This window comes from Amia ocellicauda, chromosome 13 (genome assembly GCF_036373705.1).
Source record: "Amia ocellicauda isolate fAmiCal2 chromosome 13, fAmiCal2.hap1, whole genome shotgun sequence".
NCBI classification, from domain to species: domain Eukaryota; kingdom Metazoa; phylum Chordata; class Actinopteri; order Amiiformes; family Amiidae; genus Amia; species Amia ocellicauda.
This window is the reverse complement of record NC_089862.1, coordinates 30715299-30739292: the sequence shown is the minus strand read 5'-3', so window position 1 is coordinate 30739292 and position 23994 is coordinate 30715299. Positions and strand designations below refer to the sequence as shown.

At 37.1% G+C, this 23994-nt stretch overlaps 1 protein-coding gene across 1 annotated transcript in view; it reads left to right on the top strand.

Moving 5' to 3' along the window:
* The window catches only part of dnah6 (dynein, axonemal, heavy chain 6), a 102289-nt gene that overhangs the window by 21429 nt on the left and 56866 nt on the right, over nt 1-23994 (top strand). The window contains exons 30-49 of the mRNA XM_066719759.1: nt 1010-1147; nt 1452-1619; nt 4249-4397; nt 4693-4800; nt 5177-5732; nt 7839-7961; nt 10241-10423; nt 11162-11305; nt 14127-14348; nt 14996-15143; nt 15586-15743; nt 17012-17143; nt 17527-17698; nt 18616-18762; nt 18988-19061; nt 19487-19641; nt 19973-20204; nt 20737-20889; nt 21150-21290; nt 23311-23553. Coding sequence (XP_066575856.1) covers nt 1010-1147; nt 1452-1619; nt 4249-4397; nt 4693-4800; nt 5177-5732; nt 7839-7961; nt 10241-10423; nt 11162-11305; nt 14127-14348; nt 14996-15143; nt 15586-15743; nt 17012-17143; nt 17527-17698; nt 18616-18762; nt 18988-19061; nt 19487-19641; nt 19973-20204; nt 20737-20889; nt 21150-21290; nt 23311-23553 — 3546 coding nt within the window. The remainder of the gene's footprint in view (nt 1-1009; nt 1148-1451; nt 1620-4248; nt 4398-4692; nt 4801-5176; nt 5733-7838; nt 7962-10240; nt 10424-11161; nt 11306-14126; nt 14349-14995; nt 15144-15585; nt 15744-17011; nt 17144-17526; nt 17699-18615; nt 18763-18987; nt 19062-19486; nt 19642-19972; nt 20205-20736; nt 20890-21149; nt 21291-23310; nt 23554-23994) is intronic.

Genomic DNA, 23994 nt, shown 5'->3' with positions numbered 1-23994 from the left:
ATACTGTAATGCTAAAATGTAACATAAGATGTGATGATTTTGAGTAAGGCAGTGTATAATTACTAAAGCTCTGTGCCAAGAAGTGCCTTGACATTTCATTCCTAAATCTGAAACAAACAACCCTCACCTTAAATTACCAGCAAGATAGATATTCCCCTGGTCATGCTGTCTGTCAAAACAATTATCTACAGTTTGGGATTGACATAATCGGTCTCCTTTTTGAAGAGTTTAATAAAAAGTACCCTGAAGTTACATTTACATGAGGTTTAAATGTCTGCATCCCACATAAGATAAACACTGATTGTAATATGTTTTTGTAAAATTTAACATTTAAACTGCAAATGTTTATATGTATTAGCTAATAATAATTAAATTATCAAATACAGACATGCTTCACAGTTATGCAATTTTTTCCCCCACAGTTAATTATCTATTTTTGTTTAATAAATTAAAAGGAAATGGATTAGGCACATTCATATAGTAGTTATAAATTAAGACATACATCACATATTGTCATTTACAATAATTATTCAAATCATATTAATTTGTTCATGCTACAGTTTCTGGGACAAAATCTTAACATTTACTCTACAGAAGATCATGGATTGTAGTTACTTTCTGTAACCTTTCTTCAAACTAGTATTCTCCATTGAAGAGTATTGGATACTCTGATTATTTCACACTTGCAAATACTTCCAAATAGCTGTTTTGCTTGGTATATATTTAATAATTGGATCAATTTGTACATGAGCCTCTCATGGTGACACGACTCCACTAGACTATAAAGCATGTATAACCCCCGAGTCTGGACACTGGTCTGTTGGCATAGTGGGTGGGCTGCCTGTGTTGGAATTTGAATCTGGGTTCTGAGACTCTACATATTTTATTTATCATATTTTAAATAATTATATTATTTTATCACCTCCAACCTTTTCACAGTTTTCTGTGACAACAAACACAAATTGATTGATTGATCTTGTATCTGCCTCCCCCTGCCTTTGTTTCTTAGATGATGGGACGGTTCTTCAGCGGCCTGGCTCAGTCTGGGGCCTGGTGCTGTTTTGACGAATTTAATCGGATTGACATTGAGGTTCTCTCCGTTATTGCTCAGCAGCTCATCACCATTAGAAACGCGAAGGCCGCAAAGGTATGACATCTCCCTCCTGTACTGTAAGGTTCCTGAGTCAGGAACAGAAAAAAGTTACAAATGAGAAAAGGCCCGTCTAGCTCGTTTGGTTGCATGCTAATAACTCACTGATCCAAAGATTTATCCAAGCTGTTTGGTAAGGATCCCAGTGTGTCTGCTTCAGGGTAGTGGCTGGGTAGCATGTTCCTGTCTCCCATAACCCTCTGTGCAAAGGAAGTGCATTGGCTATTTAATTTCCATGTGTGGCACCTGAAGTTCAAGAGAAAACATGAATATTAATGTAAATGTACTTTTTTACTTGAAGCTTTCCAGGTTCATGTTTGAGGGTCGTGAAATAAAGCTGGTCATGACGTGTGCGGCTTTCATTACAATGAACCCTGGCTATGCTGGAAGAACTGAACTGCCAGATAACTTGAAGGCTCTGTTTAGACCTATAGCGATGATGGTTCCCAATTATGCCCTGATTGCAGAGGTAAGAGGAAACTCTTCATTTTCAGTGTCGTAAAAGTCGTTTCAGTTCCAGGAATTTTTCACATGCTGACAAGTTTCTAACCCTGTAAGTTATAGGTCCATGGCACTGCATGTTATGGGGTCAACTTAAAGTTAGTGCAGAGGTGTAATTGACATCACTTGGGACCTCAAAAGAAATCCCAATAATGCAACAAAACTGCCCATATTTGGTATTTCACTAGTTCCTTTAAGGCTCGCAGACAGACGGCAGCTTCAAAGACGTACTGCTGTACCTTTTGCAAATAATAAAAAAAAAAACACCAGGATATGAGGTGAAAAGTACAGAAAGCCACCGACTGATTTCCCAAAGGCATTTTATTTATGTTTGTCTGTTTCTGAATAATATACAGACAGTTTTTAAATGTCAGAAATGCAATAAAATGCATATTGAATATTTTATACTGTGACTATCCAGTTAGGAAAACTCCTGTGCAGTTTTATTGAAAGTGGTCTTTTAATAATCTTGTCACGGAATTGTTAGTTAAACTTTTGACTGTGTATCTGGAATGTATGAGCCATTTAAAGGATGATGTGCACATTCAAATGACAGATTTAAAAGTGAGACCATCTTATAAACATATGATACTGAAAAACTCACAATTTTAATCAAATATCTTGTAAAAAAAGAATGGCTAAGTAAAAAATAAATGTATAAAATGACATCTACAACATTATTTACTGCATATTATAGATAACTGTTTTAAAATGTAAGATTGTAGTCTGACTGCAAATCATAATTACCATTTCATTCTGTAAAACACATCGAACAGAAAGAAAAGGGTTTATACAGAGTTCTGCTAAAGTAACATGGAGTGTACAAAGACTGGCAACTATTAGTACTATTATATATATATATATATATATATATATATCGATCAGCCATAACATGACCACTGACTGACACTGAATAACACTGATAATATCGTTATTATGGCACCTGTCAGTGGGTGGGATATATTAGGCAGCAAGTGAACATTTTGTCCTCAAAGTTGATGTGTTAGAAGCAGGAAAAATGGGCAAGCGTAAGGATCTGAGCGACTTTGACAAGGGCCAAATTGTGATGGCTAGACGACTGGGTCAGAGCATCTCCAAAACTGCAGCTCTTGTGGGGTGTTCCCGGTCTGCAGTGGTTCCAAGGAAGGAAAAGCAGTGAACCGGCGACAGGGTCATGGGCGGCCAAGGCTCATTGATGCACGCGGGGAGCGAAGGCTGGCCCGTGTGGTCCGATCCAACAGACGAGCTACTGTAGCTCAAATTGCTGAAAAAGTGAATGCTGGTTCTGATAGAAAGGTGTCAGAACACACAGTGCATCGCAGTTTGTTGTGTATGGGGCTGCATAGCCACAGACGAGTCAGGGTGCCCATGCTGACCCCTGTCCACTGCCGAAAGCGCCTACAATGGGCACGTGAGCATCAGAACTGGACCACGGAGCTGATGAATCATGAGTTCAAGGTGTTGACTTCCAAATTCCCCAGATCTCAATCCAATCGAGCATCTGTGGGATGTGCTGGACAAACAAGTCCGATCCATGGAGGCCCCACCTCGCAACTTACAGGACTTAAAGGATCTACTGCTAACGTCTTGGTGCCAGATACCACAGCACACCTTCAGAGGTCTAGTGCAGTCCATTCCTCGACGGGTCAGGGCTGCAAAAGGGGGACCTACACAATATTAGGCAGGTGGTCATAATGTTATGGCTGATCGGTGTATATATATATATATGTATAGGTTATGATTATATTTTTAATATATTTTATATATATATATAAACAAATCAGTTAAAAATTATCTTTCCCATTATAAATTCCTGGAATAAATGAAACCTTAAGAAATGGATTGTAACTTCACCAAGTTATGAAAATGTGATTCATTAGTGTTCTCACATTTCAGTATATAGTGAACAATCAATATTAATCATGTTATTGACAAAATCAATCAATCAATACATTTTTATTCGATTTAGCACCCTTTGCATAGTTGCTTCAGAGCAACAGTTAAGTGATTCACAGGCAAAGCAAAAAAGGAAAAACAAAAAACTCCTATATTATTATTATTTTTATTTCTTGGCAGACGCCCTTATCCAGGGCGACTTACAACATAAGTGCAAAACAAAGTGCAAAATACAGTTAAGTAAAAGCATCAATCATTACAAATTCAATTACATAAAACATAGCAATACAAAATAATAATACAGGATATATATAGGATATATAGGACGACATATTTTTATAAGAGATAACAAACCTCTCCAGGTACAAGTCTTAAGGGCTAGACCTAATGGTTGCCCCCCCTCCAGGCAATGTATCAGAAACAGGCAGCAGGAAGTCCAGAGAGTTCTTATTCCGTGCTGCTGTTGTGGTCCTCCCTCTGGGGGGTGCCAGCACACTGATTGAAAATGAAGCTAAATGAAATGAAAATGAAGTAAAGTGTTCTCTCTGTAAACCTCTTGTGACCAATTTGGGAGGAATTCTAGAAATGAAATAATTCTTAACTTTAAAATGAATTATTTGAATAGCTATGTTTTTTTTTGTTTGTTTTATTTAAAAATGGAAAGAATCCATAACTTTTAAAATGTTTCTTCTGCCGTTCAGGTGATTCTATACTCTGAAGGTTTTGAATCCAGTAAGATTCTGGCCCGAAAGATGACTCAGATGTACAAGCTGTGCAGCGAGCAGCTTTCACAGCAGGACCATTATGACTTTGGGATGCGGGCTGTGAAGTCTGTGCTGGTCATGGCTGGGTAGGAAAGCTCTGTTTGTTCCCTAGATACCCTTAAAACCCACAGATATTTTACATTTCAAATATTGAATACCTGCATAATTTATAGATGTTGACCCCACCATTCTGTTAAGGGCGGCACATTTTAAAGCAAGCCTGGTGATTTTGAACTGGAACTTGTAGTGATTGTTTCCCCAGCAAGTCTCAGAAATGAAAGTACAAGAGATAAAGGATTATTGGTATGTGTATGTTTTGCAAATATATAATGATGAGACTCATTCTTGTGTAAGAGCTGAGAGCATTTGCTTTATGTGCAGGTCCCTAAAACGTGAGAACCCTCAGCTCAGTGAAGATGTGGTTTTGATCAGAGCTCTACGAGACTCCAACCTTCCCAAATTTCTCACAGATGATGCTGTGCTTTTCAGGTACTGATGTTGTTCATTGAAAAAAAAAAAAAAAAAAAAAAAAAAAAAATATATATATATATATATATATATATATACAGCTGAGAGGTTGTGTTAGAACTGGGCAAATAAAGAATTTCAGCACATGGTTCAATTCCAGCTAAATCACATTTTCAGATGCATTTTCCTCTGTTTTCTGATATGTGTTCTAGCTCTGTAACTGCTTGAAAAGGTTTAGACATGTTGTTGCATGTAAATATGAACACACTGGTGGGCTAGTCTAGCAGTGCACATTTGTTCATCTTATAATATGCATGTGCTGCACAGTAATTCCCAGTAAAGCTTACAAAGATGGGAATAAACCCAGAAGGTTAACTTCTGTGCTTTTCACTTTCAGTGGGATTCTCTCAGACCTCTTTCCCGGCATCACCATTCCAGATCACGACTATGGCATCCTGCAGTCCACCATTGTGGATATGATGCTTAAACGCGGTTTGCAAGCTGTGCCCAATATGATCCACAAAATAATTCAGTTGTATGAGACCATGATTGTGCGCCACGGCGTTATGCTTGTGGGGCCGACGGGAGGAGGGAAAACCACGGTGTACACGATCCTCGCAGACACGTTAGACACTCTCCACAAACTGGGGCATGACAATCCCTATTACCAACCCGTTAAGACATACGTGCTCAACCCCAAATCGGTCACGATGGGAGAGCTGTACGGAGAGGTGAACAGCCTGACTCTAGAGTGGAAGGATGGCCTGATGGCTCTCAGTGTCCGAGCCGCTGTCAATGACACCACTGAGGATCACAAGTGGATCATTAGTGATGGGCCTGTAGATGCCCTGTGGATTGAGAACATGAACACCGTGCTGGATGACAACAAGATGCTGTGTCTCGCCAACAGTGAAAGAATCAAGTTAACGCCTTCTATTCACATGCTGTTTGAAGTAAGTGGTAATAAATCCGGAGCAGAATCAGTTACTTCTCTTATGTGAAAAAGTCCTGACTGTCTCTGTATGTAAATTACAGTCAGTTGGAATCTTGCTCAACAAATCATACTGCTAGATGTAAGCCCCACAGTCACAATGAGAATATAATAACACCATGTTATAAGTAGTAGAGTACAGCTACAGGTGAGCATGGCTTCCGGATTGCTCTCTGTGCTGGATGTTGAGTAGGTTTCTAAATGGAAAATTAGATTTCTTACAGTAAATGTTAACCAAAGTAGTATTTTTAATCCTTGCAGCTGATTAAATTAAGAACGTTGAATCTTGCTTTTTTTAAACGTGATATTCAGAACACAAATGATCTTTCTTTATGAATTTATCTACTTATTTATGTATTATTGTTTTTTGTATTATTCCTTATGCCAATGCAGTTGTTTTACAACCTGATTAGTTTTCTGATTTGCTTCACTGCTGCAAAACTATGCTTGGAGACAGTCATTCCTCATTTAGTGGCTCAACATTTTAGACAGATAACAGACAGTTGACACTGCCAGCTTCAGGCTGCAAACATACATCCGAGTTATCCGTCAACCCGTACATGGAGCATGCCAAAACAGACAGCATAATACATTGGATATACAAAAAAAAAAAAATGTATGGTAGATGTGGTGGCCTCTTTCTGAAACCCATCACTTCTTCAAATGTGTCTTTGTAAGAACATGGCTCAGGTAGATTTGTCATGTTTGCCTTCAATCCAGTTTGTTTTGGTATTTGTGAGTCCTTATTATGACTTATCATTTGTGTGTGTGTGTATGTGTTTAATACATTGTCTCAGTCACAATTAGTATGCACTCCCTAAAATGTATTATACTAGCTTGCAATTTAGATGGAAATCAATAGATTTAATTGGTAATTAAAATAATGTTTAATAAGTTGTTTGCTATAATTAATGCTTAAACCGATTCAGGAGATAATCTCCCCAAGCTAAGGCAAAAGCTGTATTTTCAAATTTCATTTCCTCTATTATTATTATTTTTTTTGCTAACATGTTAAAGCTACATTATTTCCTATTAAATGCAAAAAAGGGCAATTAACTAAAGGGGGAACAGCTTAAATCCCCAAACCAAATCCCGAACACAAAAATGTTATGGGCATTGAAAAAAGCTCACCACAATCCAGCATCAGCAAAGTCAGCATTTAAAATGTTTATCCATGGAAAGCAAGAGTGGAATTGAAGAAAGCTTTTAGAAGCATAAGGCTGAACAGTTAGGTGGCTATTAGATTACGAATGATTGTTAGGACACAAACCACACCAAAAGAAAGTTACCATGGGTAAAAGAGCAAAACAAGTTTCAACAATGATGATTGGGCAAAAGTACTCCGTATTTAGATTTTATTTTATAAAGTTAGTAAAATGTCGGGAGATGAGGAATAATGATCAATGTTTTCAAAGATGGTTATTTTTCAGTTTCTTATTCTGCTCCATTCTCACTTTTTGTTGGTTGGTTTCGGGGGCCTGGGGCTTTCTTTGTAAAGAGTAGAGTTGATGAGGCATTTCATCCTCATTGCTGTTTTCACAGCTGTCAGATTTGGCAGCTCTAGTATTTTGGTCTGAGGGTGTATGTCATCGACAGGCGATGACAGTTTGTTTTTTGTGAGGATCAAAGTAATTCTCACACCAATAAGTTGGATAAAGCTCTGAAGCCTCCAAATGATAAATTCTTTTTTTTCATGGCTTCTGATTTTTTTGTTTCCAATAAAATAATGTTCCATTGAAGAAAAATGACCCTAGTTGGCTTCCCCAGTAAGTTTAGTTCAGTTAATCTATGGTCTTTTTTGCAGAAAGAATCTATTAAAATTAAGCAAGTGATAGACCAAGAATAGAAACACCACCAATAGCAGACAAAGTAGTAAACTTGCTTTTACAACTGCAATATGAAGCTTACAAATTATTTCTGATGTATTCTATTCACCCAGCATACACAATTTCAGGGAGTGTGTCATCATTTGGTCAGGGGCTGTGAAGATACATTTATACCTGCCTTTCGGAGTTATGGAAGTGCCTGTTACTTTCTTATTCTTGCTGTTGTTTTTTCATCTCTTCAGGTCCAAGATCTGAAGGTTGCATCCCCAGCTACGGTTAGCCGTTGTGGAATGGTTTATATTGACTCCGAAGAACTGAAGTGGATGCCCTATGTGCAGACGTGGATCACAGGACTCTCCAAAAAGGTACATCATCTGATTGCACTTTGAAATGGTTATGGAAAAATCTCTCACTTATGATTTAATTTTTTAGTTTAGGCATACGCCAGCATGCAGTCCAGTGCTCATCTTTAATTGTTTTAAACCACTGTAGAAGTAAATGTTCTGTCTACTTTAATTCTGATGCCATTCCGGATTTTGTGATTGATTCTTTCTACAAAAAACAGAATCAGTTCAGACTTGATGTACTCACTGTATGTGATCAGTTGTCCTCCATCTCAGGATTTAGGAACCCAAAAGCCCTAAAGAATGAAAAACGGGTTGATCTTCTTGCCTACACTAAACTTGAGGAAGCAACGTACTGCATGAATTCCATTTGTTCTTACTGATACACAGGAGAATTTACAAAGTTTACAAAGAGAATTGTGTGAGGGCAATGTGAATGAGGACCTGCAAGGTGATTCATAATGGTCCAAGTCTCCTGATGTGTTGGGGCTGGACTGCATTTGTTTTTCCACCCTGCATTCTTTGGCGCAGTACACAATTTAACCAAGACACAGTATCTAAGCAGCCTCTATTTGTTACAATCATAAACATTCAAAAGCCACAATCCATGAAGATCATGCAGAACAATTCACCTTTTCCCCAAGAAACTGAGCATGTCAAAACAAATTTACATCTGCTTTCCACTGGTAGCCAAATAGCAATCATAGAATTTCTACATTCATATTTGTGGGCCCAACATTTTAGTTTCATATTTATTTGCAGTTAAAATTGCAGTATTTCCTGTGGAAGAAGTCAGTTGTGGAAGAATTCCAGGAGTAACACTATTGCAAGTGATATAAATTAAGTAAAGCAATAATTTGACTCAAGAAACTCAGGCAATTAATTAATGTTATGCTGTAATGAGTCAATATACACAAACAAGATTCACATCTGTTTGTTTTTTTTATCCCAAATTAATTAGTTAATATTAGAAGTTGAATGCAATTATTCAAAAGCTTGACATAAAAAAAACAAAAGCCCATTATTTGCAGCATTTAAACTCCTTTTTCCTGGAGCAATTAACAGGCTTATTTTGTACAGTGAGGGAAAAAATATTTGATCCCCTGCTGATTTTGTACGTTTGCCCACTGCCAAAGAAATGATCAGTCTATAATTTTAATGTTAGGTGTATTTTAACAGTGAGAGACAGAATAACAACAAAAAAATCCAGAAAAACACATTTCAAAAAAGTTATAAATTGATTTGCATGTTAATGAGGGAAATAAGTATTTGATCCCCTATCAATCAGCAAGATTTCTGGCTCCCAGGTGTCTTTTATACAGGTAACGAGCTGAGATTAGGAGCATTAGGGCATTGAAAATGGGTCGTGGATGGGTATTCCAGCAATGACCCAAAACACACAGCCAAGGCAACAAAGGAGTGGCTCAAGAAGAAGCACATTAAGGTCCTGGAGTGGCCTAGCCAGTCTCCAGACCTTAATCCCATAGAAAATCTGTGGAGGGAGCTGAAGGTTCGAGTTGCCAAACGTCAGCCTCGAAACCTTAATGACTTGGAGAGGATCTGCAAAGAGGAGAGGGACAAAATCCCTCCTGAGATGTGTGCAAACCTGGTGGCCAACTACAAGAAACGTCTGACCTCTGTGATTGCCAACAAGGGTTTTGCCACCAAGTACTAAGTCGAAGGGGTCAAATACTTATTTCACTCATTAACATGCAAAACAATGTATAACTTTTTAGAAATGAGTTTTTCTGGATTTTTTTTGTTGTTATTCTGTCTCTCACTGTTAAAATACACCTACCATTAAAATTATAGACTGATCATTTCTTTGTCAGTGGGCAAACATACAAAATCAGCAGGGGATCAAATACTTTTTTCCCTCACTGTATATGATGAAATACAATAGACAAAGTATATGCAGCATTCTTCACTCTATAAATCCTATGATTTAATCCAAAGGACTGCAAGTCCCAAAGATGCATTATTTAATATGTCCCTTGGAAATGAAAGTTCATTAGAAAAAAAAAGCGTTTAAATCATCAGACCTCTTAACTAATATGTGAGCTAAAATGGTGCTGTGGAATTTGAATTGGGTTTTCCCAAGTTGAAAGAAGAAGGGCTATATACTATGAACAATTAAACACATAACAAATCTGAAGTGCATACCCAAATCCTTCCACTTATATGGAATTATGAATGCTATTCTGTTTTCAGTTGTTTCTCTTGTGGTTTATGATGGTACAGAGTTTGTGAGAAGTAGATGTATGTCTGAAGTAGTAACTACTGTATTCCATTCCTTACAGTTATCAGAGGAGACCAAGCAGTATTTGTTGGATCTCTTTACCTGCTATGTGGAGGTTGGGCTTCAGTTCGTAGCTAAGAAGTGTATTCAGGCCATGTCTCAGGTGGACATCAGCAAAGTGACCACTCTCTGCTGTCTCCTGGAGTCTCTGCTGCTAGGCAAGGGTGGGCCTGATCTGAACATGGTAAATTATTCAATTTAATGTAAATAAAAAATGAATTACCTGATGTCATGGTCAAAAAATTTCATTTTTTTTTCCTAGAATCTGAGCAAGTCAAACAATACATTTCTGCTTTCTGCATGCAGATCATTATAGAGTTTCTAGATTGATGGTATGTTTGTTGGTCCATCTTTATACTTTATTTGCACAGCGACCTCCAGAGTTTGCTCACCCAGTTTGTTTGTTACTCCCTGTCATGGATTTCTGTAATAACATTTGTTCTTACCAGATTAATCAGAGAACTGTCAAGAAAATTTAACATTTTAAAAAACTGAGCACTTAAAGCTTTCTGACATCTTTCCATGTTTCCATATACATACAAATATACAAACAAACACCAATAGAAAACACTGGATCCAGGTGAAATTACTTTATTTCTATCATGTTTTGTGTCATTTTGTGTAGTTAGAAAAAAGGCAGTAATACTGCATAGGCACCTACTTGTGAATACAATTTTAACATTATATCTGGAGACTATGAAAATCTGCTGCTTAAAACAAAAATAGATGGCATTACCTAAAACATCGACTAACATTAATAAAAATGCTTGGGACAGTTATTCTGGATATGTAGTTATCCTGTCAGCTTGGTCTCTTTTAATATACAGTGCTAAATTATGCCAACTTAAAATATGCAGTTAATGGAAGTACAAGTCAAATGTATCATGCAATCAAATTATTTTTTTCATTTCATCTTATGCAGGATCCAGCTAAATTAAGCACGATTCTGTGCCAGACGTTTGTTTTCTGTTACCTCTGGTCAGTGGGTGGAAATTTGACAGATAATTACTGGGACGTCTTTGACACCTTTGTAAGGCAACAGTTTGAGGACAACACTGATGCTAAGGTAGGTTGTCTTCTTCATGAGTCTGCATAGAGCACCAATGACAACATTTAGCTCATTCAAATAAAAATCATAAAATAGATTCTTGATTTCATATTTATGCAATTCACAGTGAGAAAATTGTATTTAAAGCCACTGTACTTTTACAGTTACTAGTATTGGAAGGAAATTAACTATTCAATATAAGAAGTGCTTATCAATTGAATCTACACAAATTGGGGTTTTATATTTCATTTAATCTGCTGGTGTAAAATACTTTTTGTCTTTAATACAGTGTGGGACTAATCTACAGTGAGGGAAAAAAGTATTTGATCCCCTGGTGATTTTGTACGTTTGCCCACTGACAAAGAAATGATCAGTCTATAATTTTAATGGTAGGTGTATTTTAACAGTGAGAGACAGAATAACAACAAATAAATCCAGAAAAACGCATTTCAAAGCAGTTGTCCTGTCCCCTTAGCAGAAAAACACCCCCAAAGCATAATGTTTCCACCTCCATGTTTGACGGTGGGGATGGTGTTCTTGGGGTCATTCCTCCTCCTCCAAACACGGTGAGTTGAGTTGATGCCAAAGAGCTCGATTTTGGTCTCATCAAACCACAACACTTTCACCCAGTTCTCCTCTGAATCATTCAGATGTTCATTGGCAAACTTCAGACGGGCTGTAATGTGCTTTCTTGAGCAGGGGGACCTTGCGAGCGCTGCAGGATTTCAGTCCTTCACGGCGTAGTGTGTTACCAATTGTTTTCTTGGTGACTATGGTCCCAGCTGCCTTGAGATCATTAACAAGATCCTCCCGTGTAGTTCTGGGCTGATTCCACACCGTTCTCATGATCACTGAAACTCCACGAGGTGAGATCTTGCATGGAGCCCCAGACCGAGGGAGACTGACAGTTATTTTGTGTTTCTTCCATTTGCGAATAATCGCACCAACTGTTGTCACCTTCTCACCAAGCTGCTTGGTGATGGTCTTGTAGCCCATTCCAGCCTTGTGTAGGTCTACAACCTTGTCCCTGACATCCTTGGACAGCTCTTTGGTTTTGGCCATGGTGGAGAGTTTGGAATCTGATTGATTGATTGCTTCTGTGGACAGGTGTCTTTTATACAGGTAATGAGCTGAGATTAGGAGCACTCCCTTTAAGAGAGTGCTTCTAATCTCAGCTCGTTACCTGTATAAAAGACACCTGGGAGCCAGAAATCTTGCTGAATGATAGGGGATCAAATACTTATTTCCCTCATTAACATGCAAATCAATTTATAACTTTTTTTTTTTTTTCTGGATTTTTTTGTTGTTATTCTGTCTCTCACTGTTAAAATACACCTACCATTAAAATTACAGACTGATCATTTATTTGTCAGTTTGCAAACGTACAAAACGTACTACGTACTGTTTTAATGGCGTGATATGTAATTGATTCAATCAAACCAGGAGATAACTGTAATGTAGAATGTCAATCTAAAAATTCTAAAATTGAGAAAAGGCCTATTACTACTGACAAATATCATATTTATGTGTAACCGTAGTATCTTTGTTTTTTGTAATATTAAAGAGTAAAACAGGGACACAGTTATGTATTTTATTTAATTTTATTGAATTAAGACCCTACTATTAGGCCCAGTTGTATACAGCCCTCCAGCCCTCAGCACAGATCTAACTTCACTGTTGTGTGGAATCAGTCCCCAGCTGGAAGGCTGTTAGGCATGCAGAAAGACAGACATTTCATTAGACACATTAGCTAACCAGGAGAAAAACACTGAGCACAACATGAAAGTACATGTGTGTTGTGCAAAATACGTATAAATACGTATTATGAAACTTACTTTTTTAAATCTATTTGTCGATCTGTACATTATTTAGTGGTTCTAAGGCATTCTGTCATTTTCCACTTTTTTCTCAATATTTGGCAACATGTTTTCATTTACAATCTGCACCTGATGCTCATTGCATGTGTTTACAGTAATACAGAATCAAAACATAATTGAATGTGTGCCTTTGTAACTTTTTTGTTAATTGTCTGACACCTGCCATTTAGCACCTCATGAAAGCAGAGAGGAAGTGTGACAATAGTAGCAAGGCATCCATTTATTCAGTGAAAAAACAATCACAAATCCTTGCTGTTTGCCAATGTTAATCATCCCTCTTTGCAAAGCAGGCAAAATGTTTTAGTGTTGATCTGTGGTTGTGCACAAGGGATAGAAGTCAATTATGTGTTTACATTGCAAACTGTAACTTAATTCACACATAGCTCAGAACTAAAGATGCTGGCAGTTAAATTTGAATTTGGAGCAGTACTCAATTCTCAAACATCTCAAAGTATTTTACAGACAGAAGGGGACGTATCCAGCACTGTATCAACAAGTGAGGAATTAGCCATTAAACTAGGGAAGGGGAATGGGGGTGGTAAGGACAGACAAGTTTGACAGCATGAAATGTGATTAATCTAGTGCTTCAGGGTTTGCACACATCCTCTTTTTAGATACTACCATGGGATATTAAATAATCGTAAACTGTCAGCACCTTGGTGTCACATGAACCTGACAACCTCACAGTGTCTCACGTCATCACACTGGGGTGCAGGTTTAGAGTTTCTGGCCCAGAGGGAAGTGACACCTGCTGGTCCACTGACACCACTTCCAGCTGCCACTTGAATCTCTTTGAAAGCCCAACTTTGCTAGTTTCCTAGATCTGACAACATGAGTCTTTAATGCGGTTTTGCTGCTGTTATACATGACTGTTCCAATCTGTAGATGTTCTTGATAGATGTGCGTGTATTCTGTTTTCAGAGATGGAAGATTTACTCTTTCCTGTTTGTTCCTATCAATAGCTACCAAGCTCGGGGGATTTGTGGAGTGTTTACATGGATTATGACAACAAGCGCCTCGAACCTTGGGAGAGAGTCATCCCCAGTTTCAATTACGACAAAGAGATCCCATTTTTTGAGATGCTCGTGCCAACAACCGATACTGTTCGCTATGGCTACCTAATGGAGAAATTACTAGCCGTCAGACACTCTGTACTTTTCACTGGGTTAACAGGTGTGGGGAAGGTAATTAGAGATTTCTCTAATCAATACAATTATAAATGTAAAATGGACAAGCAGACAGACAATTGTGCAGAGGCCAAGCTGAAACATTTTAAAAATAACAAGACAAGAACTAAGGACAACAGTTTGAGTATTTGAGACCTCTTATATCTATCTGAGACATACACAGATGTACTTTCAGTTCCAAATACAGACGAATATTCAAGAGTACTTGAATGCTGTCAAGGAGATTTTTCTTTCTACTGATTGAATAGTTGTTTGTAAAGTGCTGCCTTAGACCTTATTTGCCATTTAACTGTTCTGTTCTTTTAATGTAAAATGCAAGTCTTAAAACCTGAAAACTGTAAAAGAAGAATATCGAACCGCTGACATAAAAATCACAAGTACAGTTTATAGTTTGAGTTCCAATCTCAAATACACTCAAAAAGACTGCATTCATCATCAGTGCAGTCAAGGAATTTAACAGTCATCTCCAAGAGGTGATTGTAACACATTTCTCTTAATTTAAATTACTTTATATGCAGTCTATTTTTTCAAAGGCACATTTTCTTTAAATTCAGGTTAACTGCTGCATATTCCAGACACATTTTTTTAACCAATGCTTTAAATTAACATTGGCTTTAATGAGAGACTCTGCTTCATGTCTTTAGTCAGTCGTAGCCCGTGGATTGCTCAACAATATTCAAGAAAAGGCTGGGTATGTTCCTGTTTACATCAACTTCTCAGCTCAGACATCTTCTGTTAGGACACAGGAAATCATCGAGTCTAAACTAGAAAAGAAAAGAAAAAACATACTGGGTAAGATGATTCTTTATATGTAAACATTATAATACAGCACTCATACAGTCTGGTTTGAGAGGTAGTTACTCTTATAAATACAATTTTTTTATATGTAATTACGGAATTAATATGTATATGGTAAGACACATTTTTCATTTAGAGATATCTCAAAGTACAATTTAAGATATCTTAAACTGAATTGCAGATATCTCAAACTAACTCATATTCAGTTTGTGATATGTCAAATAGAATAGGAAGACAATCTGAGATATCTCGAATTGACTTCCTGTGAAAATGCTGTATGTTTTGTATGGACTTCTTTTCTATTTAAAGATATCTCAGATTGACTTCCTGTCCTGGAATTTGGCTTGTCATAATATGTAATCAAGTTGTTATGGATAATGTGAGTTGATGATTACCATTTTAAGTTAAACATATTTGGGTATTGATGTGATTTTAGGTGCTCCTGGAAATAAAAAGGTGATTATTTTTGTGGATGACCTCAACATGCCCAAACTCGACCACTATGGATCTCAGCCACCCATTGAGCTACTTCGGCAGTATCAGGACTTCCATGGATTTTATGACAGAGAAAAGTTTTTCTGGAAGGAAATTCAGGTAATTACACTTTGTGAAAAGACAGGCCAGATGACCTCCTCTCATTAGTAACCTTTCCCATGTTTTTAGGTTGATGTGTTACTGTTGCACATTCATTGAGAAACTTACTACTGCATTATGCTCTCTATCTATAGTACGAAGATGTGAGCCAAATTCACAGTGGAAATGTTAAGATCAGTCTTATGGAAGAAGTCTACTAATTTAATTAGCTAACATAATTAGCTCTAATATCCAATGTACATATTTTTCTTAATTTGCCAGTTCAACCACATGATAAGCAAGTCTTATTTCCAATGACATCCCTTCACCACCTGTAGTTGTTTGTGTTTGATTTACATGTCCTTCTTATTGTATGTGCCAGCTGGAAAAGCTGTACAATATGCTATATGTTCCTCCTCATCTGTATGATTGAACAGATTTATTTTGGACTTATGTAGACACTCAAAATTAGATATAGCAATGGGGCGTATCTCACCTAAATATGATGGACAACAACTTCACCGAAATAACGGCAGGTGTATTGTATATCTCCGATCCATGTATCATAAAACCTTTGTGATTGGGAAATGTATTTTGATGTGGGGATATTATGGTAAAGAGCAGGAAGATATTCTGCTAATTAGACCAAAAGCACTGTGGCTGTCAGAGTCCCTTGTGGATAATTGTGTTAACCTGTTATCAAAGGCAAATATTTAGCAGCCTGGTGCTGGCGCTGTGATGCTGCTGACAGCGCTCCAGAAGGCAAACCCAACTCCAGCTGCTTCGGTGTATGCTGATTATTATTTTTTCTGCATAGCTCAGTTCTGCAGAAGGTACAGCCCAGGTGCTGCACACACTAAAACTGATACACACCGAAAGCCTCATGGACAGAGAATCATTACCTTGTTGATGTTTATTTTCATTTTATTAAATTGATTTTAGCAAATGAGGCTTCACAAGGATCTCCCTTGGACTCGCTCCCAGATGTCATTGCAGTTGCCCTGTCCTGCCCTGTCTCATTTGAACAGATTCCAAGTACACTTATAAAATAATAGAATCACATTGTATCATTACTTTTTAATAGTTTTTAGATTTCATTTCTGGCTGGGGTTTAAATAAACAAACAATCAAACAAACAAACAAGCAAATACATAATTAAATATGTAATCATAATGCAATATGATATGGTACAACACAATGCAATTAAAAATACTTTGAATATTAAAAAAAGGCAATTATGCTTTACTTCAGTGTCTTCAGTTGGCTGCTCTTGACTTTCCTCCTCTCAGGATATGACCATTGCAGCTGCTTGTGCGCCCCCTGGAGGCGGCCGCAACCCCGTCACTCCGCGCTTCATCCGCCACTTCAGCATGTTCTGCCTCCCCACGCCGTCCGAGCACAGCCTCAAACAGATCTTCAAGGCAAGCGCACATGACACGGCTCGCTATATACACGTGTTAGAACTGTGGTCTGATTTCAGGATAACTTTCATAACTTAAACCTGCGGAACATTTGTTTTACCAGAAAGGAACATTTGGTTTGGGGGATCTTCACCAAATAGGTTAAATCAGTTATCAACATTGCAGTACTTAGTCCATCACACTATTCTAATAAATTGGCACATAACTGTCTACAGTACTTAACTTCTGCATACATGTACAACTCCAGTTCTCAGTGAGGAAACCAATTTACATCATAGTCACATCGTTTAGGGATATGACTGATTTGTCATAAATATTTGTTTTGGGGGGGAGGGGGTTATCCTGCTAATTTGACTCTCATTGACACACCACTTCATATTCAGGCCATCCTAAACGGGTTCTTAATGGAGTTCCCATCAGCGGTTAAGCAGACGGCCACAAGCATCGTTGAGGCGGCAGTGGAAATCTACCGGAGAATGAGCATTGATCTCCTTCCCACACCAGCCAAGTCCCACTATGTGTTCAATTTGCGAGACTTATCGAAGTGCATGCAAGGTAGGATTGCTCAGACCATTGAGATATGAATAATACGGCTGGTAGGGGGTAAGAAACTAGTTACACAGTTGATTTGCTGTACTGAGATAAGATTGGAAAACCAACCAGTCAGTTTCAAGGTCTTCTAGACTACTTTCTTCAGATGATTTGAGTATTATATCACTATCTTGTTCTTATTGAGTAGAACATCTGAATATTTTTAAGAGACCTGGTAACATAACAATCAGTGTTTGCAGTTTTGTATCTGTCCTTGTATAATATTGATATTTCAAATGCATTTTGTAGTATTATTGTGCTAATGAGACACTACACAGTAGATGTATGTACATGTAAGCATATAGAAAAGGTTGTGAAAAGTTTGAAAAGTTTACTAAATAGTTGTTTCAGAAAACTAGTTTCTATTGTCATGTTAATAAGATAAGGTGGTGGGATTAAATTGCTATTATATATATTGCCCTGGTGCATAATTATAACAGTTAAACAGTGCATTGGGAAATTTAGCAGCCTATAAATGTAAAAACATGTTTTTAAGTAAGAAAGAAAAAATATATATGACTATAGATACAGAAATGGAATTTGTATCTATTATGTACATATATAAACAGTCAATTTTATTGACTTATTTCAGCAGTAAACTCCCTCATTGAGTTCCTCACATGTATTCTCCTGGTGTCCACTTGGCCCAGTTCGGATGAGGCAGCAGTATTTTCATAGCTAGGCCTTGGTGTAAACTGTAGTGAATTCATTAGTTTTTTTTTTTTTTAATTGCTAAAGATATCTCAGGGAAAGTATATGCATTTTTATGTCAACTTTGAATTTGTGGATTATGTAAAATCACTTTAGAAAAATGTTAACCAGTTTTCTTTCATTAATGTGGAAGTAGAAAATAAATAAACTGTATGTATGTATTTACCTAGGAATCCTTCAGTGTGAGCCGGGGACAGTGAGAGACCAGAATCAGATTTTCAGATTGTTTTGTCATGAGTGTCAAAGAGTTTTCCATGACCGTCTAATCAACAATGAAGATAAAAGCTACTTTAATTCAATCATCTCCGAGATGGCCAGTAAGATTTCTTATTTTGTGAACACTTATTTTATTATTTAAAAAATAAATATATATATACATGTCAAGTGTCAGAAGTACAAATTCCAAAGACGAGGTTGTTTGAAAACACTGTAGTGGTATAGTGGTATAGTGGTATAGAAAGTAAAAAAAAAAAAACCTTAATGGATATTCCTCTTGGCCCCCAGAAAGAAAGAGTAATGTGATTTTCTCTGTCATCTTTCAGGTAAATATTTTGGATTTCAGATTGAACCCAGTTATTTTGTTACACAGCCAATCATTTTTGGGGATTTCATGAAGGTAACTTTTCTTCAAATTCTGCAGAGAACCGGAGCTATTCAGATGAAACAGCCATATCCAAACATACACATAATTAATTGAAGATAGACTCTTTATTTAACCTATTTACCTTGTTGCCTTCTGCAAGAGGCAGATTTAATCTGAAGGCTTTACAGTGAGAGACCTCTACAGTATTCAGAAATGTATCTGTAGGAAACAGAATCTGCATTGAGAACATTTCATGTCAGACAGTTAAAATTAAACCACTGGATACTGATATTCATATTAAAACACATGACAACAAAATATGTATTGTATATTATACTTTTTTTTTATGCCACAAAACTGGATATTAAAGTATTCTAACAACCATAAATATGTAATTCTATTATTTCTCCACCTCCATCTCCTCCTTAATTGTTATTAGTATGACTTTATAATTTCAGGTTGGGGCAGAAAAAGCTGACCGCATCTATGAAGATTTGATTGATACAAATAAGATAAGATTAGTTCTTCAGGACTACCTCGATGACTACAATATGTCTAATTCCAAAGAAACTAAGCTTGTGTTTTTCCAGGATGCCATAGAGCATGTTTCAAGGTAACCCATTGTGTTCTATTGATCTAATTTAATATCTACTTCAATGATACTGTATGTTTATTTATATAATTCTGTAGAGAACACCAGATCCGTTTTGATCCATCAATGAGAGACCACAGGCGCAGTGACTTTCTGCTTAGAAATGTTATCCCGACGCACGTTGCATGGTTATACAATAGTTAGTTATGTTACTATCAAGATAGAAACTAAAGTATTATCATGAGTAGCAAGAAAGCCTTTTTAATAGTTTTAATTAAAGCGTGCTCCAGATAACGCCTATTTTAAAACTAGTCCAGTATATTGAGAATGAAACACACTGTCTCCGCTGTAGGATTGCACGGATGATTCGACAGGAGAGAGGAAACGCCCTTCTGGTGGGTGTTGGGGGGACAGGAAAGCAGTCCCTCACCAGGCTGGCTGCCCACATGTGCGGGTATCAGTGCTTTCAGATCGAGCTCAGCCGCGGATATAACTATGCCAGCTTCCATGAGGACCTCCGCAAGCTCTACAAAATGGCAGGAGTGGAGGGTAAAGACATGGTGTTCCTGTTCACAGACACACAGGTATCTGCTTGTTTTTAATCACTGCCGTGTCTTATAAAAAAACATAACATAAGGTAACATAAGGTATTCATGACCTTGGTGGGTGTTGTTGTTGCTTAATCATTGAGAATAAATGTAAAACATAGTTTTATTTAGATATTGTATTGCTGTTCATTATTCCTCACATTTTACATAGAGAACTTTTTGTGACTTAAAAATATTGTGAGAAGATACATTTGGTAGAAAATACTTTTCTGAACATCATACAGATTGTTTGATGTTGGAAACAAGTTACTTTTGTTTGACTTTTGTATGATATTTTGTGACACCATTTAAAAAGAGGACTACTGTACTTTCTAATAAGAATTTGAAAATAAGTGTGTAATGTTTTTATTTTTTCATTTTAATGGATAGTAGATAAATTCTCTGAACAGAATGCTAATATTAAGCTGCAGAAAAAACAACTATGTATTGTTTTTGTTTTCAATGTACTTGCTTATTGTGATTGTATCATGGAAAAGTAAGTAATAACTGCTCATTAATGGTTTTACAGATCGTTGTAGAGGAGTTTTTGGAAGATATTAACAACATGCTGAATTCTGGAGAAGTTCCTAATCTGTTTGAGAAGGATGAGCTGGAGCAAGTTCTGGCAGCAACTCGACCCAGAGCTAAAGAAGCAGGAATACCAGAGGGGAACAGAGATGAGGTCGGAATAAATATACTTCACTTTAAAATCTTATAATGGCAATGGTAATTATGTTTTAGATGGTAGGATTTGTGCATTATTAGTTGTCTTTTTCATGTCATAATTAGTTCACATAATTTTACACCATACATCAGCTCATGTATAAATAACAAACTTTTGTATCCAAGCTACATCTTATTACCACAAATCAAAACTAATTGAATTGAAAGTCTAAATAACTCCAGGCATAGCTCCTAAACTTGTCTGATCTCTTTGTGTAGGTGTTCCAGTATTTTATCTCCCGTGTCCGGGAAAAGGTCCACATTGTTTTGTGTATGAGCCCTGTGGGAGATGCGTTCAGGGCACGCTGCCGGATGTTTCCATCGTTGGTAAACTGCTGCACCATTGACTGGTTTGTTCAGGTCAGTTGGACACTCAACTTTATACTTTGCAGAAACTATAAACTATACTTATAAGAAACTATAATTAATTACATAATTACACTACGGTACACTAGCACTGACTGCTCTGACACTACAGGACATTAACACTGGCTAACTAGCCTTGTGTGGCAGCCATCTTGGTTCCAAACCCCAATCTGCTAACACTTTTTTAACGAAGGTTTATGGATACTTGTGCCAAGCTTGAAACAGTTCTTCACACTAATGCCTTGATTGACTTTCACTCAGTTGCAAAAGACAAATTACCGACGTGGAGTTTGATGGCTGTTTTTTTGTTTGCCAGAGGCTTCTTGCTTATACACCAAAGAGACTCACCACAAAGTACTGGGGCATTAATTTATGATTGAGTTGAAATGTCTACTCCTGCGACTGGAAGCTATGCCCCAGCACTTCAAAACTACCCGTGACAGCCTTTCCACACAGAACTGTAAATGTGGCACAGCAATACCTCTCTGACTATTTTATATATTTCTGGAAGTATCACTTGCAAACCTAGATGTAGGTTTTGTTATTTTAATTAGATTTTTGTAAGAAAAAGTGTTAAATAACAAATCTCAATTAGTTGTTCATGGCAGCTTTTATTAATAATAACGCTGCATACTGTCTGTGTGTGCAGAAGTGATGAATGGTTGGGCAATTAATAAATAAGAGAGAACAATTCCCATGTAACAGGTCATTTTGTCTCTATTTATATTTTTCCTCTCAGTGACCTCTCTGGCTGGGTTAAAAAAAAAATCTAAACGTTACTTCACAATGCAGATTTATTTAAAACAATCAAGTCACAATGAAGAATCATTCAGCTTTAAAACGAGCTGTAAGAACATGTGCATGTGTTTTTATTTTTGTTGTTTTAAAAAGCATTCTGTTTTTATTAGGCTACCATTGATAATATATACACTATAATCCCAAAGTCTTTTTCACAACAGAAGTAACAAAATACAGCTATTTATTCCATTAATAGGATAAAGACCCTCCATTGACCTCAAAGGCTGCTGAAAGTCTTATGATAGATGGAAGTCATTACTTCTGCTGAAGAGTATCTAGTACAGCAAGAATAATTTGTCTTCACTTCATTGCAGAGGTGATCCTATAGGTTCCTCAGGCATGACTCAGAGCAAGCGGTGACATCTTGTACAAGTTGTTCCGACAGTCACAGCTTTGTAATTAGGAATCATACGTATATAGATATATGGACCCTCACCATAATATTCTTTGAGTACTGGCAGAGCACCGTTTTCCAAAAATTCAAAACAAGAAAACAGCAGTCATGGTTCTCTTGGAAAAAATAAACATTCTACACCCCATCACCGAGGGTAAAATCCATTTCTGGTGGAGGGCCACTCATCCAATTACTTTTCATATGTTTAGGTTTAGTCATGGTTGTTACTTATCTATATGATCTCCCGTAGAGACTGGCAACACAGCGTGGCCATCAGCCAAGGCTTCCATTGTTATTTCTTTACCCTCGTCCACAGTTTTTGAATTGAATCCCTCCTATTCACCCTCAAAGCGCAACTTAAGACATGTTTCACTAGAGAACTCTAGCTCAGTCATTTCTGGGCTTCTTTTGCCCACAGTACTGAATTAAACTCACAGAGTATTCCTTGGCATTATAAATCAGTTTTTATATTATATATTTTACTGTAGATACTTTTTTATTCTTATTACAATCAATATATTCATGAACTACAGCTGGAGAGCCATTTATATGTAAACAATAATTTAATGAAACCTTGTGTATCCCCAGAGAAAAATCCTGTGAAATTAAACAAATGATCAATCCATGGATTGAAGAGGGTTATTGAAATGCAAAAGTTCAAACTTTTAAAATACATGCTGCTTTTTTGTGCCGGTTGTCTCCACAGAGTACACAATTAGAATACAGTATATGATATCAGTATGTCTTCTTGCTGGAATTGGGTGCACATTGTGGATTAACTGAACTGCTCACAAAGCTACCTTTTTCTTTGTGACATTGCAGTGGCCCAGGGAAGCACTCCTGTCCGTCTCACAGACGTTCTTCAAGAACATTGACCTTGGGAGGGATGAAATGAAAGACAGGTTTTCAGAAATGTGTGTTGAGATTCATGTCAGTGTAACTGAGATGGCAGATCAATATTTTGCTGAGCTGCGCCGGAGGTATTACACAACCCCAACATCATATCTGGAATTGATCAACCTCTACTTATCAATGTTAGGAGAGAAAAGAAAACAACTGGTTTCGGTAAGAGGGTTTTTTCTGTGGTGCGAATCCTTCTACATGTCCTCAGGCAGGACTCCAAAAATTACTACACTTAACTTCTGTACTGATACTTAACCTTAAGATAATTAAGTTATGTAGACTTTTTTACTGTTATTTTGTCAAACACTGATATTGTTAAGCCATTATTGGGACTATTGGGATTCACTAGTACAACTTCTTGTAGTATTATTTATTAGCTGCATCCCAAAATGTGCTACTCTTTTTCTGAAATGAAATGAACCGCAGCTAATTTTCCAAAAGAACATGAGAATGAAAAGAACAGATGTCTCTTTTCTGTTTCTGTGTTTCTTTTGCTAGATTTTCACCTTTTAAAATGTTCCTCCTTTTGTAAGAAGGGGGAGTTGTTTGCTTTTGTATAATGTATCTCTCCAGGACAGTTACCATCATTGTCATCACTGTGCT